The sequence below is a fragment of the Mytilus californianus genome, unplaced genomic scaffold, assembly GCF_021869535.1.
Source record: "Mytilus californianus isolate M0D057914Y unplaced genomic scaffold, xbMytCali1.0.p SCAF_9, whole genome shotgun sequence".
In the NCBI taxonomy this organism is placed as follows: domain Eukaryota; kingdom Metazoa; phylum Mollusca; class Bivalvia; order Mytilida; family Mytilidae; genus Mytilus; species Mytilus californianus.
This window is the reverse complement of record NW_026262745.1, coordinates 35,857,104-35,874,320: the sequence shown is the minus strand read 5'-3', so window position 1 is coordinate 35,874,320 and position 17,217 is coordinate 35,857,104. Positions and strand designations below refer to the sequence as shown.

At 32.1% G+C, this 17,217-nt stretch overlaps 2 protein-coding genes across 4 annotated transcripts in view; both read right to left on the bottom strand.

Moving 5' to 3' along the window:
* Positions 1 to 17,217, bottom strand: part of LOC127715671 (uncharacterized) — a 203,723-nt gene that overhangs the window by 34,101 nt on the left and 152,405 nt on the right. The gene's annotated exons all lie outside the window — the stretch shown is intronic.
* The window catches only part of LOC127715637 (uncharacterized), a 145,418-nt gene that overhangs the window by 123,284 nt on the left and 4,917 nt on the right, over positions 1 to 17,217 (bottom strand). Inside the window, exons 3-6 of one of the 3 annotated variants that reach the window (XM_052221747.1) lie at positions 16,057 to 16,267; positions 15,527 to 15,646; positions 13,222 to 13,353; positions 11,531 to 12,975 (exon numbers count right to left, since the gene is read on the bottom strand). The exons of the other annotated variants lie outside the window; for them this stretch is intronic. Coding sequence (XP_052077707.1) covers positions 12,514 to 12,975; positions 13,222 to 13,353; positions 15,527 to 15,646; positions 16,057 to 16,267 — 925 coding nt within the window. The 3' untranslated portion in view covers positions 11,531 to 12,513. Of the gene's footprint in view, positions 1 to 11,530; positions 12,976 to 13,221; positions 13,354 to 15,526; positions 15,647 to 16,056; positions 16,268 to 17,217 lie in introns of those variants that run through there. 3 annotated transcript variants of the gene reach the window in all.

Below are 17,217 nucleotides of genomic sequence, written 5' to 3'. Positions count from 1 at the left end.
ATGGGGTGTAACCTTCAATGCAGACAAAACCAAATTTATGTACTTTACGAGAAAAAGTAATATTGATGTCGCATCATTATGCATGAATAATGCACCTCTAGAAAATATCTCAGAACATAAACATCTTGGAAGAACCCTATCATCTAATGCCAGATGGGCAAGTCACAGGATATTTATTCAAAAGCTTGTAGACGTCTTAATATTATGAGATATTTAAAACATAAGATTGATAGACAGTCTCTGGAAAGACTTTATATTGCATTTATTAGGCCTATTTTGGAACATGGGAACATAATTTGGGATAACTGCACAAAAGAAGAATCAGATCTAATTGAGTCTGTACAACTACCTGCTGCTAGAATTGTAACTGGGCTTCGAAAGGGAACTCCTAGATTGAAACTATACAAGGAATTAGGGTGGGATTCCCTCCAGAATAGACGTCAGAAAAAAGAATTATTGTTTCTTCATAAAACTATTTCTGGGGATATTTCTAATTACATTGCTGCTGATATCTTGTCGTATGCAAACACTAATGTCCAGTATGGATTAAGAAATGAAAGGGAAATTAAAACTCCTCAGTGTCGAACCACAGCCTATAAGAACAGTTTTATTCCACATACTCTTGATAAGTGGAATTCACTTGATGGAGAAGTTAAAAATATTATAAGCTTTACAGGATTCAAAAGAAAACTGAATGAGGACATAAGTCCTTGTCCGGTTTTCTTTTCCACTGGTTCACGAAAAGTTAATATAATCCACTGCCAATTAAGAAATGAGGCTAGTGATCTAAAACATCATCTCTTCTGTGATCATTTGTCAGACGACTCTGTATGTGCCTGTGGAGACCCGATAGAAGATAATTTTCATTTCTTTTATGCTTGTCCATTTTACATTTGTCAGAGATATGAGCTCTTTCGAAAACTAAGGAACTTTGATAATGTCAATCTTGATATCCTACTACAGGGTTGCTCAGACTTAAATATTGATGAAAACACATAGATATTTACTTATGTACATCAATATATTTATGAAACTGGAAGATTTTTATAATATTTCATGTGATAATATAACTGTTTAGAAATCACCCTATAACCACAGTGTACCACTCTTTAGTCTTAGTTAAAGACAAACCTAACCCCTAACACCAAAAAACAACCAATTGTGTTTAGCATCCTTTTGCAAATAAATTTATAAATATTTTATTTCATATTTTGTATTAGTAATTATATTTTCAAAAAAAAAAATCAAGAAATTAATAGTCTTGTAATAAGATGGTATACTAAATTACTTATGTATTGCAAAATAAAGGCCAATAATTCTTGTTATTCATATAAATAGAACAACTTTGTTGCAGTGAGTTTGTGAATTTGAGGAAAAATATCACTTAAACGATCTATTTGATTCCTTACCAACACTTATCAATATTGTATAAAATTCGACACCACTTTCAGTAGATCTTGCAAAGACTTTTGTCACATAGTTATTATTTATATATGTATACCCAATATAATATTTCAAGAAGTGGGGGGATTGCCTCCCCTGACTCACTGCAACAACGATTTGATATTTGAACAATAAAAAATATTTTGAATTGAATCATTGGCAATCATATCACATCTCCTTATTGATGGGTCTTTCTAGTGCCCCATGAAATCTCTTTCCGAACTATAAACATCAATGTTATCAGCAATTATAAGCTGGGCTTTAGAGTTACTGTGAAATTACGTACTTTAGGTTGAATTAGTTGAATTATATTGACAATGAGACAACAAGGAATTAGCAATCTACAGGAAATATACAACGTGAGACAACAAAATACCAACGGCAAAAAATTAAAACAACATTTTATTAATTTCATGCGTCCAAATCGCTTTTTCTGGATTTGCCTTCATCAGGAACGCTCAATGCCGAATGTTTGAAAGCCAAAGATGAATAAAAATCGAAACAGTTGGAGAGCTTTATGACCAAAAAGGACATAAGAATAATAGCCGGATCCATTTAAGGTCATCTTTGCCTGAGGGAGTTGAAACCTTAGTGTCTTATCAATTTGATAAAGGTTTGATAAAAATCATGTCAGTACCGAAGGACTGACTACTGAGCTGATGATACCCTCCTCGGGGACTTATAGTCCACCCGCAGCGGTATGGACCCAGCGCTGTTAAAAATGAAAACACTTTATTAATTTCATCAGGCAACTAGTGTGTATACATTGCATATAAGAATACAAAGGATGGCATCGAAGACAGGTACATTCAAATCATGATATTGTTATTATAATTTACTTATATATAGGATACGTAGTTTTTACAAGTACAGTTAAAGAAATAACCTATCGTTTACATAATTAACTTTAAGTTAATGAATGTTTCCTTAACTTTAAACAGAATATGTCAGCGTTATTCTTTTAGATTATTATGTTGACTAGTGTATACTCGTTTTTCGACTCCTTTACTGACGATTTCTTTTTTTCAAACGTAAATACATCAACGTCAATAATTCAATATGTAAATCGAGAAAAACGCTTCCGATGCACTAAATTTCCAAAATGAATTAGGATACGATTTTCTAGCATTGGTTTGCGATCGGTTCAACTGTTGGTGTCTTGCTAGTCCCTTAAGGTATTTACTTTTTTTTTTTAATTTAAAATTTCTTTATTTCCATCAGTTGCTTGTTACATTGTCTTCAACAAGTCCAAGCTCCTTGTGAAGAATAAGTATAATTTTCAATTCTATTATATTAATAAATAAAACATCAATCTAACAAATAGTTTTTTACATTAACTAAGAATTTAACTTCTTCCAACTTCTTTGTATAATACAATCGTTTTGTAAATTCTCTAATGAATAGACAAATACATCAAGTCCTTTCATTTTTTGATCAGATACATAGTAGGATTTATAAATTGAAAATCCAATAATAGTAATAAGATAGTTTAAGCTAAAGTAATATTCATCTGATATTTTATAGCCAAAAACAATATCTTTTAATGTGATAGCTTTTTCTATATTTACTTTTTGCAATACATTTTCTCCAAAAATTGTTTAAAAAAGAACATGATATAAAATGGTGATGATAATCTTCTTCAGTAAAGCATTTGTTACATAAATAATTGTCTGTTACCTTCCATCTAAACAGTAACTTTTTAGTAGGTAATATACTTTGTAAAAGTTTCCATCGATACATCTTCAATTTATTTTCTTCTAAATAGTAAAAAATGAAGTTGTACAATGGTTTCAAATGAAATTCTGTCTGTAATGGTAATACATTTAACCATACATTTATACCAATCGGTTTCACAACTTTTTTCTTTACTAATCTGTTATATAATAACTTATTTGACAAAAAAGAAATGTCAATATAATTACCACTTATTGACAAACATTGTCTTTTTACATTGACTCTACTTCTCGTAAAATTCTCTGATCTAAGACATTGTAACCAATCTTTTGGAATTGCGTTTTTTAAGGATGTTAACTCAGCTATCCAGTTGGATTTATTTTCTATTTTTTGCAAAATTACATCTTGTGAAATTTCCCCATTTTCATCTAAAATATCATTTATATAAATCAACTTCCTGTTTATCCAATTTTTGAAAAATAGACTTTTGTTATCAAATTTAATGTATTTATTCCCCCAAATAATTTGTTTTCTAATTTCGTAAAAGGTTTTTGGTTTATCTGTCTGTCCTCCTCCTACTTTCGTCCAGCTTTTTAATACATTTTTATAAAATTTTGGAATATTTTTTTTTTTTTAATAATGAAAATTTTGGAATATTAGGTAGATATAGATCAACTTTATTATAATCCATATTCATATAAACTACTAGGCATTTTTTTCCTAAGCCTTATAAATATTTTAAAGGTATAAGTTGCCATCTGGCAATATCTGTATTTAAGATTCTCCCGTTTTCATATCTACCAATCATCGTATTTCTTTTAACTTTATCTGGTTTGTCATTCCAACATAGTGAGATTTCGCTTTTTCCAAAGAATAAACAATTTATCCATTTTCTCTCATTTATTTTAAAAATTTAATTTCTCATATTCTTCATTATCATGTCCAAAATAAATCCCTAAAGCTTTTACAGATTTATCTGTCCAGTTAATATTTGCTATTTTGTCTTTACTGTTTTTGAGTTTTCCTATCCATATCCCTTCTGTTTTATTTTTATTTATGATTAATCCTTAATAAAATCCAAAGATTTCAATTTCATTCAATGCTAGTTCGATGTCATTTTAATCATTAAAAAAATAAAGTTGTGTCATCAGCCAATTGGTCTATTTAAATACAATGTGTTTTTCTATCAAATTTTATCTGAAATCCTTTATATCTTTGTTATTTCGAAGTTTCAGTGCCAATATTTCAACGGATATGACAAAAAGTTGAGCAGATAAAGTACACCCTTGCCTAATCCCTCTTGAATTCTTAAACATTTCTGAAATCCACCCATTATTAATAATACATGTTTGAATATCAGTATACAAAGTTTTCACCCAATTTATGAATGATTCATTGAATCCAAAGTGATATAAAGTATCTAACATAAATTTCCATTCTAGAGTGTCAAAGGCTTTAGCCCCTTCTATATTATATATATATCTGCATAATCTATAATATCTTGTATCTGCCTTAAATTGAATCCAATAAATCTATGTTGTATGTATCCAGATTGATCTGTGTTTATGAGTTTTGGTAGCACTTTTTTCAGTCGTTGAGCTAGTACATTGGACAGAACTTTAAGATCTACGTTTAATAATGACATTGGTCTATAATTTTTTAATTTAATGGGTCCCCTTTTTTTAATATTAATGACAAATACACTAGACCGCTACGAGTAAGTCAATAAACTATCTTCATGAGCCTTAATATATACTTTAACAAGTATATATGTAAGCTTCTCCCAAAACATTTTGTGAAATTCTACGGTTAAACCGTCAAGCCCAGGAGACTTATTCAATTTCATATTTTTAATTGCTTCAGAACTCTCTTCAAGCGTAACAAAACCATCACATTATAGCTTTTCTTCGTCATTTAATTTTTTTTCTTATTTTGTATTTTTAATGTATTCTTGAGATAATGTATCATTCGGATTTTGTGAAGAAAATAATTTTTCATAATAGTTTTTAATTTCAAGTAATATCTTGCTTTGATCTTTTAAAACATTGTTTTTTTCATCTAATAATTTATTTATCGATTTCTTAATTTGTCTTTGCTTTTCAAGTCCCAAAAAATACGCATTTTTTTTTTCTCCAATTCAACCCATTTTTCTCTGGCTCTGATTTGTGCACCAATGGCTTTTTCGTCATAGATCTTATTCAGTTCTGATTCCAAATTTTTAATACGATCATCTAAACTAGAGTTAAACAAATTTAATTGGTCTCTTTCAACCATCTTTTCTTGTGATTCTTTTTCTAAGGTGCGTGTGACTTCTCTTTTGGGTTTATCTTTTGATTTACAATATTTTACAGTAGCTTCTTTAATTTTAAGTTTTAATATATCCCAACAAATCCGACATTCTGTTTCTCTATTTTGGTATTGATTTAAAATGTTCGTAATCAAATTGTTATTTAAACTTTGATAATCTTTATTTTCTAAGATAGAATTATTTAGTTTCAAAAATCCAAGTCCTTTTTCTGACGCCCCCGTTTTAAATGTTAATCAAACACTCAGATGATCAGTATACTGAATCGTTGCCGGTTTAATGTTGCATGTATCCATCTGAGGTCTTAAATTGTTACCAATCAATATTAGATCTATTCTACTCGCCTGAGATTTATCTTTTCTCCTCCAGGTAAGCTGTTGTACATTTTCATTCATCACACGCCAAATATCAATAAGAGTATTTTCTTTTAATAACGATTACAAGCTTGATACCGGTTTATTGTTTTGGTGATTGTTATTTCCACTTAGGGTATTTTCAGTACTGATTCAGTGCTGCGATACTAACATGATTGAGGTCTTTCCCCTACGTTAAGAAAGACATTATTGTTTTTCTAATGGTTTTTTTTCGGTTTTTTTCTTCCAACATTTTTTGACATGGCCTCCCCCGTTTCTATTGAAGTCATCATGACCAAATTTTTACCATCGATAGACCTCATCATGAAGTATTATAGATGCCCTGTGTAGGATTTCATTATCCTCCTTAGAAGTTATCTCCCTTTCATTGTTTTTGTTTTTCGACATGGCCCCCCATTGTTGTTTTTGAAGATATCATAACCTTATTTGGACAATAGGTAGATCTCATCAGGAAGTATTATGAGATGAGGCTGCGTAGGATTTCATCATTTCCATTATATCCCCTTGAAACAATTTCTTTTATTTGCATATATCTTAAAAATTGTAACAGATAGAGTCGATCTGAAAATGACAACATGTACAGGAACAGATAATAAACAATTATTTTGTTATCAACCCTTATAAGAGTTATTTCCCTTGAAATATTGTACACAAATTTTGAAAAATTATATTTCGAGAACCGGAAGTCGTAGATACATTGGACCTTCACCAATAATCTTTAGTTCATGTGACCTTTCATTTGCAGCCAAGGTCAATGGTCATAGAGTGCAAAAACATTTTTACGCTTAAATTCAAGCTTCAATATTTACAAAATGATAAGAGATATCTGCATTTACACAGCGTATTAAATGTTCCTCTCGAAAAGTTCTACATTTTAGACATTCGACCTAAAACTGTCCGGTCATCTGTTCAAACGTTACGACAAAATGATTCTTTAAAGTATAGTTTTTTGTGTATATCTTTGAAACGGTAACAGATATCAACCTTCTATATACTGCAAAAATGATAAGTATTATAAGGCCTTCAATTTGAAGTCAATGTCAAGATCATGAGGAAATTTCACCTTGACCTTCAAAGGGTATTATAACCTTGTGACCTTTTGAAAAGGGAAGGGGTCCTGAGTTGAATGGTGGTAGTCTCATGTCTCTAAGACTTCCGGTTCTCAAGTTCGGTATGCATCATATATTTAATTATTCATTGAACCCTAATGAGCTAAGGAATTGCCCCAATTGTCTTTGGACAGTATTATACTTCATCTGCAGATCATCTTACACTAAGTAGATTTGAAATACCTGTTTTCCATTTAGAGATATTGCAGTTTGAAGTTTTTTGCAGGGGGTGGGGGCAAAAGTTTCTGAAATTCAGCAGCTAACCCCTTCAAATTTTCAATACCAAAAACATTTGATGGAAAACAAAGAAAAAAAGCAGTTTGAAATTTTGATGTTTTACATTGACTTTGTAAGTTTCATAAGTTCTATTTTTTTGGACTTTGCAAAATAGAGTCATGTGACATTTGAAAATGAACATCCAAACGAGCTCTATTCAAAAATGAAAATTTTAAACCCCTTTTTCATCCGAAAAAAGAATGGTGGGGTCATCAAGTGCAAAAATTAAAACTTCTGATGGTAAGGTTGTCGCATATTAAATGAAAGCGTATTTTTTAAATATCAAATTTCTGTCCCCCAAGAATGGGTTGGGTGGGGTCACTGAGTGCAAAAAATAAATTGTCCTAGGAGGTAAGGTTGTTGCATATCAAATGAAAGGTCGTTGTATGTATATTTCAAATATCAAATTCCTGTCCTTTAAAAATGAGTTGAATGGGGTTAATAAGTCGAAAAATCAAACTTACTAGATGATGGTGTTGTTGCACATCAAATGAAAGGTCAACAAGTTTACATTACACATATCATACTTCTGGCCTTGCGGTCATAAAACTTTGCTCAGTACTCGGAGTACAAAATTTGTTCTCCAAATTCAAATTCGTGCTCGAAAATTTTGTACTCCAAATTTCATGCGGTCATAAAACTTTGGAGTACGAGAATCGTGCTCAAGACTGTTGAGTATACTCCATATAATTGAGAATGGCAAGCACTTGTCTCGAATCTCGTGCTCAAGAAAAAAATGCCGGCTGCCGGACATAGAGAAATAAGAAGGCGACAAAGGAGACGCCGGGCACCTCAACGCGATTTTTGCAGACAGGTCAAACCCATTGGAATCCCTGTCAGCAGAGGAGGTCTTGCTATAGATTTCGGCCAGATTCTATCATTTACATTACTGGACTGATATACAATTCCTTAATAAAATCCAAGAGGAACCAAGCCTTAACCCCCATATTACAAATCTTGACCTGTTTACAATTTTTAGCAACAGGTTGCTTCTATAGAGAGGTTGGAGACTTGATCGGGGTTAGCGTGAGGAGCGTTGGAAGAGCAGTGAAGCTGGTGTACCAGTCAATGTTTTCATTGAACAAACTATTCATTAATTTTCCTACGAGTCCTACTGCCATGCACACAAAAGCTGCGTTTTCCAATATTGCAGGTATAAATCATATTTCACAAAACAAAAAACATCAAGGTTTATTGACATGTATCTTGTAGGTTGCCGGATATAAAAGTTCTGTCAACAAGGGGAGATAAAACTTATAAGGGGTTTGCGAAAAAAATCCGGGTCCGTTCGCCCTCATGTCTTTTCGCCTCTTTTCCGTTCCCACTCATGTCTATTCGCCTTTATTTACTCGTTCGACTCTTTTTCATTCGAACGAAAATCTAAATCAATATCAGTCATGTCAGTACCATGATTGTATCATTACATAAAATAATAATTTGATCTGATAATCTTGAACATTTCTGATAAATAAGTAATGCAAAGTTTAATTTATTCCGCATTTAAAAAGGTGTAGGGTTCCAAGGAATCATTCCAAATTCATAAGTTGAATAGATACTCATTGCGTTATGGTAAAAAAGAAAGGCGACAAAAAGACAAATAAGTCAACAGAACATTACACACATTACAACATTACTAAACCCAAACAAAATGATGGACAAAAGAATACCTCTTATAATTGATTTATATTATCTCTACATGTATAAATTGAAAATATATGTTCCTTGATGGATTGATTGTTAGTTGCTTAACGTCCAGTGGCAAATATGTTATGCATGTTCAGGACAAAAATCGGTTAACAATAAATACAATAGGTAGGTCTTGTAATAATAGAGGCCATTCGAGATGATGGTCGGGGAAATTTGGACTGCCACTGGAAAATGAGGATATATTGGGTAGGGACAGAAATTTTGCCTTGTAACAGGCCACCAACGGATACCTCAAATAGTTGTTGCAAGGGTTCTTAACGTGCAAAGAGCGTGGCTCTCACTTTACACGAGGCATTGGATTTTACGTTCTTAATTCTGACCGGACGTGGCTGCAAACTTGATTCATCCCGCACAGCCAAACGGACGCCCCACTTTGGCAAGCGTTTTACTGTCGGTCGGACAAGACCAAGTGACCATATTTCGTTTCTCCAGTCACCCTTAGGTGATGTTCCTTGACAAGTTTATCGTGCAGACATTAAATTGATAACGGTACCTTAAAACATGTAGCATTACGATAAACAGTTCACACAAAGATATGTAAAAATCCTAAAAAAAAAGACCTAATTCTTATTAAATATCAATGATCTATCACAAGTAGTTACTTTCAAACTAACTGAAGCAGAAAACTTAAATTGGAAATTGCTAGTTAATTCAAAGTTGCAGTACCATGACAAAGGGGGCATTGCCTCGAAATAGTCGTCAAACTTATATGTACTATTAGTAATGCAGATTTATTATAAATATCAGTGATTAACACAAGCAGTCTCTGTCAACAAACTAAGGCAGAAAACTTAACAAATGATGACGCTATCGCCGTCGCCGGAAAAAAAATCACCCATGCCTCGCTTTCCGCAACTTTCGTCTTAGGCGAGACACAAATCAATTAGTTGCTATTTTACCGATTTATATAGAGTGACATGCTATTTTGCCGGTCTCACTCATTTTTTTCGCGGCAGACTATATGAAATTAAATGTTTTTATTGAAACAAAGGTCAGTCGTTGATGACAGTCTGGCAATGAAGGAGGACACCGGAACACGTAGCAACCAGTCCTTAAATGGTTTCAATTTCATGTCTAGACAAACTGGTAAATATGAAATTAATAAAGAAATACCGATATTGTAAAGCCGATGCATGGAAATCTTTTGACCGTATTTATTCTCTGATAGTTGTAGTCCTGTAGACGAAAAAAAATCATAGCACATTTCTTTATTTTTATATAAGAGCAATACGCAGTTCATGTCTGCATTGTCAGTATCTTTCGTGTACAAGACTAAAAAATGCACCAAACAAACTGCACATTTTTTACTATCGACATCCGCACTTCCGCCACTTAACATTTCAAATTTGCGAAAAAAAATCTTTCCATTTCACAAAAAAATAAATGTTTCTTTTACACCAATATTTCTGGTAAAAAGTACATTACATAGTATATTGAACTACAGAAAATCAGTTTCAGTATTCAGCTTTCTTCCCTACTGTAACACGAGCGTGAAAGATACAATTGTATTAATTATATACCTATTTATATGTAATCAGAACAATAATTCCATTTAAAGATATCAAATTAATATAAAAAAAGGAAAATGTGGAGTGATTGACAATGAGACAACTATTCACCAAATGACACATACATTGTTAAGTTCATAAAATTCATTGTATTACGCAGCAAACTCTGAATTTGTAAGGCATACTCGGGCTAGCAGGTCAGTTAAATGAGTTTTGATGGGCTAGCAGTTCTTCCAACAGGGCTAGTAAAATCCTGCTACCAATGAGCCCTGGGCTAGTGAGCTGTAACAAAATTTCTGAATCCCTGGTCTCTGTACATGTTTGGTTCGTAAACTGCTTAAGTTTGTTTCATTTAAACATTACTCTAGGCATATATTTCCTAACCAATAAATGTTTGGTTTCAATGCTCATCAAATGAAATTTCACTTAATTTAGTTTTTGAAACTACTTTGATTCGAACCCCACGATAAGTTCTTTCGAAACGCACGGCCGGTTTATTAAATTTTTAGTTTTTTTTCAATTCTATGTGTCAATTTTTTCTCAACTGAATTCACTAATAGTTTATGAACAAGTTAGTGAATTGTATTATTCAAAATCTGTCTTGCAAAGTATTATGTCTCGTCTTGGGCGTTTGCCAAGGAAATAGGATATACAACATATACAGGCTAGATTTTTTGTGAAAATCGTATGAAACGATCAGTTTTAAAATAATTGATGATTGACCAAGAAAAATAGTAGTTATGCACATCTTAATAATTAAACCAAAGAACAACACTAGAGCGTTCCCGATGACGATAAATAACGAAAAGCGCCTCGTGCACATCAAATGAAGCCCCTCATTGGGGTATCCAAGTAATCACATAATCACAATTTTTTGCCAATATAATCACATAATCATTAAGTATTTTTTTTAAACAAGATAATCAAATAATTAAAACTACAGTCCTAGATTATCAAATTATCATGAAATATTTAATCTGGTAATCAAATAATCACCATACAAACGGCCAAATAATCACATAATCAAAAACCCCATGAGGAGGCTCTCAAATTTATCAAATGTATTTTCATTTTAAACTAAAAACTGTAAGATGCATTTCCGACTACATTGTAATAGAGATAACAAAACACAGATTAATAAAACATAGCAGTATAAATTTAATGATTATATATGAAAACCTACTGATTGGTTGCAAAATATATAAAAGTGTTTAATGTTCTACATTTTTGTTTGCTCTTTTCCCTCAGTTAACTGAAATGGTATTTTAGTCTTTTTAACTAATTCATCAAAACTCCTTTTTAAGGTGTCAGTATGAACTTTGTTTCCTTCTGTTTGATCTTCAGATTTACTGTAGTATTTTGTCTTTGATAGTACAGGTTTGCTTTTTATGCCTGGGCCCGACGACAATGTCAACAATGAACGACTTTTATCAGGATATGATGTTGAGTTGTGATAATTTGGATCATATGTTTGATTAGTTTCGTTGTCGTGATTTTCAGTCAAGCTTTTAGATTTCTGCAACATTGTTCTTGAGTTTTGACGTATGTAGTTTGTTCCATATTTATTTTCTTTAATCGATTGAACGAAAGTCTCTTCTACTTGCTTAAACTCTTCACATTTTGATTTTGTTCTTTCTCCAATTTTGATTTTTGCATTCTCTGTTAAAGGAATTTTGCTGCCCTGACTGATATTCGTTAATATACCTGTTGCACTTTGATATGCGTCAGTTATCATTCCCGGATTATTAGAAAGATTATTATTAGCAATGGTCTTTTCATTATTTTTAAAATCTCTAGAACGACTTTCATCAAAAGTTTTGGACGCAGTACATCCTTCATCGGTAACGTGACAACCTGTTTTACTTGATTTGTTAAGCTCTTCCTCGATTAATCCAAAGTTTGAAACTATTCCCGTAGGAGGACTAATTACTATTTTTTTCTGTACTGTCGAACTGTGTTAATGATCCAGAATCACCGATGTAAGTGTCATTATCTGTTTTTCCGTTATTTTTTGATGAAATGGATTGGTCCTTTTGTAAACTTTCTTCTAAATCAAGTACATCATCAGTCTGGTCTAACTGATCTTTTCCCGTGTTCGATAACTTTTTTTTGCTGATCTAGTAACAATTTTTGTCACTAATCAACTTATCTTGCACATTATTATCTTTTGTATCATTGTTTCTGGTGCTTTGGCTTGGAATTGTAATATGGACGTCATCACTAGAAACTGATTTGCATGCTTCTGGAAGTGCAACGACGTTATCGACAGACTTCTTTCTTACAGCAGTTCTTTCGGAATTAGGTTTATGATTAGTCTGAACCGTTCCTTTAGCTAACACGGGACCATCAATGTGTAAGAGAAGAACAGGCCAGACAACATATTCAACAATAGTTCCCGTTCTGTTATATTTGTTGAATTTGTTGGAATCCATGGACTTATTTTTGAAATTTTCGTACTCAATAGCCATCGGTGGATCTGAAGAAATCATATACCAGCACAATTCTGAACATTTTCGTACGAAGTCTTTTTTACTCCCCGATGTTGTTTGGTTTAATGAGCCATAGTCATCAGAACATTTCTGAAGATCAAACAAATAAACAAATAAAATTAATTTGAGAAAGAAGAAAAAAGGTGAAACAATTAAATACAAAAACATACGAGTGAATCGATGAAAAATGTCGAATAAACCAAATTATTTTCCCAATGAATTACCTAGATTATTAATCAATGCATCTTTGACTTCATCTTTTCGTTAAATGGTCTCTATTGCAGTTTGTACCACAGTAAAAACAAAAATAAGCTGTTTTAAGAATTTAATTCATACCTTCTTAACTGAATCGACCAATGTAGAACTACATTGTCTTTGTTCTTTTGCATTCTGAAGAAATGACTCAATTGATTCTATCAAAACTGCATTTTCTTTCCCTTTCTGGTCATATGCATTGATTCGTTGATTCTATATATGAAAAACAGTATTCTTTTCATAATTACCGATTAAAATTATTATATATATGGCTTGTAAGACTTTATTTCAATAATAATTACATTCTAAAATGTTCAGCATGTTCTTTTTTGTGCTATTAAAATGAAAATCTATAGTTGAATACGTTCAAAAACTCAGAAAATGTTTTTTTCGTTATGATAATATTTCATTTTCAATGAATGTCGTATTCCATTTTGGCACCTTAATTTGGGGTTTTCTAACCAATAACATTACCATTTGGGGCAATGCGCACAATTCATTTCAGGTACTCTAGGTGGTAATCGTATTATTTTCGTCAGTTCCTCTGTCCATATCGTAAACTTTGATATGTATGATGACTCGTTTTGAACTTGGGACATTTTCACACGTAGACTTAAATTTTAGCGGTATGAAGTGCGATTCGTTTTGCCGTGATTGTTTGGACCCCGAAAACCCCTGTGTGATGGCTTCAACAAGGAAAATCCTTTTTTGCACACAATTTTATTCTCTGGAAATTCAGATCTTCTCAAACATAGAATAACTGCATAGTTGCTACATCTTTTTTGTATGTTTTTCTAAAAAGCACACACTTTTTTTCCATATGAATTTGACCTCAAGGTAAAATATTTGTACTTGTCTTGCAAATAATCTTGACCGTGCAAGTTAGTGTCGCAAATATCAGGACATGTGCTATTTATCCTTGACCGTGCACGTTAGTGTCGCAAATATCATAACATGTGCTATTTATCCTTGACCTTCATCGTTGGTCACGAGAAAGTGAAAGCTAGCTTCTTTAGCCTCAACATTATTTTTTGTTATCTTTTGACTATGATATATGATAATTGGTATGTGGTCTATTATCTTTTGTCTATGAGATATGATAATTGATATATGGTCTATTATCATTTGAAAAGTTTATAACCAAGTAACTATAGCACAAATACATTTCAAATGTTTTTAAATTTGTTAAAATCAAGGTCGTGAGGAGAAAAAAAACCAACGTTTTTGTACCTTTTGCTATTCAACTTCCACATGTGCATCAACATCAGACTACATATTATGTGTAGATAATAGTTGCGACCGATATTCATTGTATGTATACGCGCTGAATTAAAGAGGAGACGCCAATTTTGTGTTTGTTGGTCTAAATTGTATAGCACGTATATGCTAGGGTGATCAATATAGTTTTCAGATGAGAACTGGCACATTTTAACATACAGTGTTCAGCAATCAGACTTGGGTCTAACGTACCACATCAGAGACATTTCATATGCTCCTGTTACGATTGAAGAGCGTATTGTGTGTTCTGCCCTGTGCTTGCGTCCGCTCTTTAATCAGTCTGTGCATCCGCCATGCATCCCGGATATAGCATTTGTTTAATGTAGACTAAGTGTACCATGAAGTTTTGCTCACATCCACTTAAAACTTAGAACGCATGTTCATTATATTATTTATGGTGTGCACTTATATGCGCAATGACGCTTTTGATCCCAATTTCACAGTTCACTGAACATTGAAGTGTGATAGTGTAAACCAGGACATTCTCCGGTTAAGTTTTTGCTTAAAGTAGTTTACAATGAAGTAGTGGTCACATCAGCTTAAAACATGTAAATTATGATATGCATTTTTCAAATTATATTGCCATATTATGGTTTTGATCTCGAATAGGATTGGTTCGGAATTATTATACTCGCAGCCATATATCACTTACGAAAGTTCTTTTTACTAGTGCCTCTTTTTCTCCTTATACGGCCTTATCCTCCACAAATTTAAGTTGAACAGAAGATATATGACGAAGTTCACCATAACATTTTAAGCCTTTTATTTTGTTTCAAAGATGATATGTCGAGTGTTTTTTAACGTTTGGTTTTGGTTTTAGACATCACTTTTTGATACTTTTTTTTTATTTTACAAACATGTGTAACTGTGGTTGTGAATAAACGTCCATTACACATACATTATTACATGGAAAATATGATAGATTATTTCACGATGATTTTAAATTGACTGGACAAACTTATAGATCTACATCTTTGCAAATGACATTTGAAAATTGCAAATTTGATAATTGCAAAAGCAATTACAATATTCATAATTGCTCAATTGACTTCTCAACAATCTACAGTTTAAAAGACATAATCAAGAATTAATGACGATAGAAATTCACCTTTTTGAGTGTTATTTCTTTCACTCCAGGAAGATGAAGTATGCCAACGAGTTCCCATACTTTTTCATGCATTGACGTGGTCTGTGAATTGAATATTTTTGTACATTGCTTATAACACCACTGAAAGAATATGAAGAAAAAAAATTAAGTTTCCCTTGGCTGTGATCCAAATAATGGGGGGGGGGGTTTGCTTTACATATTCATGCATTTAAAAAATCTTCGATAAATCATTATTATGAAAATACGGAGATGTGGTTTGATTGACAATGAGACAACTATCCACCAGTCAAAATGACGTGGATGTGAGCAACTATAACAGGTCACCGTAGGCCTGCAACAATGAGTAAAATCTATACCGTATTAACTTATTATATAGAATAAAAAGAGTAAATTCGAAAAAAATATTTGATTTTTTCACTGTCTAAATTGCATGATATGATATGATACCATAATAGGAGTTCTTCGTTTTATGAAAGGTCTTTTCATATTTATTTCAAAGTGATAAGATGTAACAATAATCTTATAATTACATCTACTATGTTTAATAGCTGTTTCTCTGGTGTTTCATCTTTGTTTTCCATTTTTTCGTTCTTTTGAATGATTTCTTCAAAGACATCTGTCCATTCATCTGTGTACAAAGAAGCCCAACGTTCCTCAATTTTTGCAGGCCTGTTTGGATTACCAAGATCAGTAATGGCTGGATTCCCTTCCGTCAGCTTTTGACCTGCCAATTTACTTAGTCTAGAAAAAACAATTAACTGATCTCATAAAGGATGTTCGCTATTATTTTTTTGAGACTTTTTTTTAGATATTCGGAATCTTCTAGTTTATTAATGCAGGGCCAATAAAAATTTTGCCCGCTAACCCATACTTTTCTTTTCATTATTTTATTACATATAGTTTAAAGAGACCGTTTTGAAAATTTTATAAAATCCAGTTCATAGTTTTAAAAAAAAATCAAGGTGCCTTTGTTAAATGCATAAAAATCTAGAGCTGATCATATCCCGCCAAATTTTCAATTGATTTGTTATTTACATACTATCAATTCATAACAGTCTTTTAAAAAGTTACAACCGTTTCAGATTAAAAGAAAAATAAGAAAAAAAAAATACACGTCAACATGATGACTAAATTGAACCTTACCTCGAATTTGTTTAATTTTTCATGGAATTGTGCTCATTGTACGGATAGAAACGTACGGAAAGAAAGATATATACATGAAGATTGCGAGATTAACAACTATTTAACCACTATTTCCACCGCCATATTTTTATGTATGGAACGAAGGAAATGGGTCATGTCAAAATGGAAGGACCTGGGTTTGTCAATGTGTACGTTTTGTCCTAAAATTCAACAAAGCAGGATCCGGTTTCGTCATTGCAAATAATGCATACTAGTATTATATGAATTAAATTCTGACGTTCAAAAGGCGATTAGTAGCTCGTTGCAAAAACGATTTCTATAAGGGGACAAATTATTATTTAGATCTATTTGAATCCATAAACACTTGAATTCCTGCTTTACTAAAATAAAAATAATTTAATTTTGCATTGTGTGAAAATGAATTTTAACACGACGGGTGAAAAATGTGTAGAAGGATCTGCTTACCCTTCCGAAAAACCTTATATTACCGCCGGTTGATTTTATTGGTTTACATTGATAATTCTTTTGTCTTTCTATGTCGTTTTTTG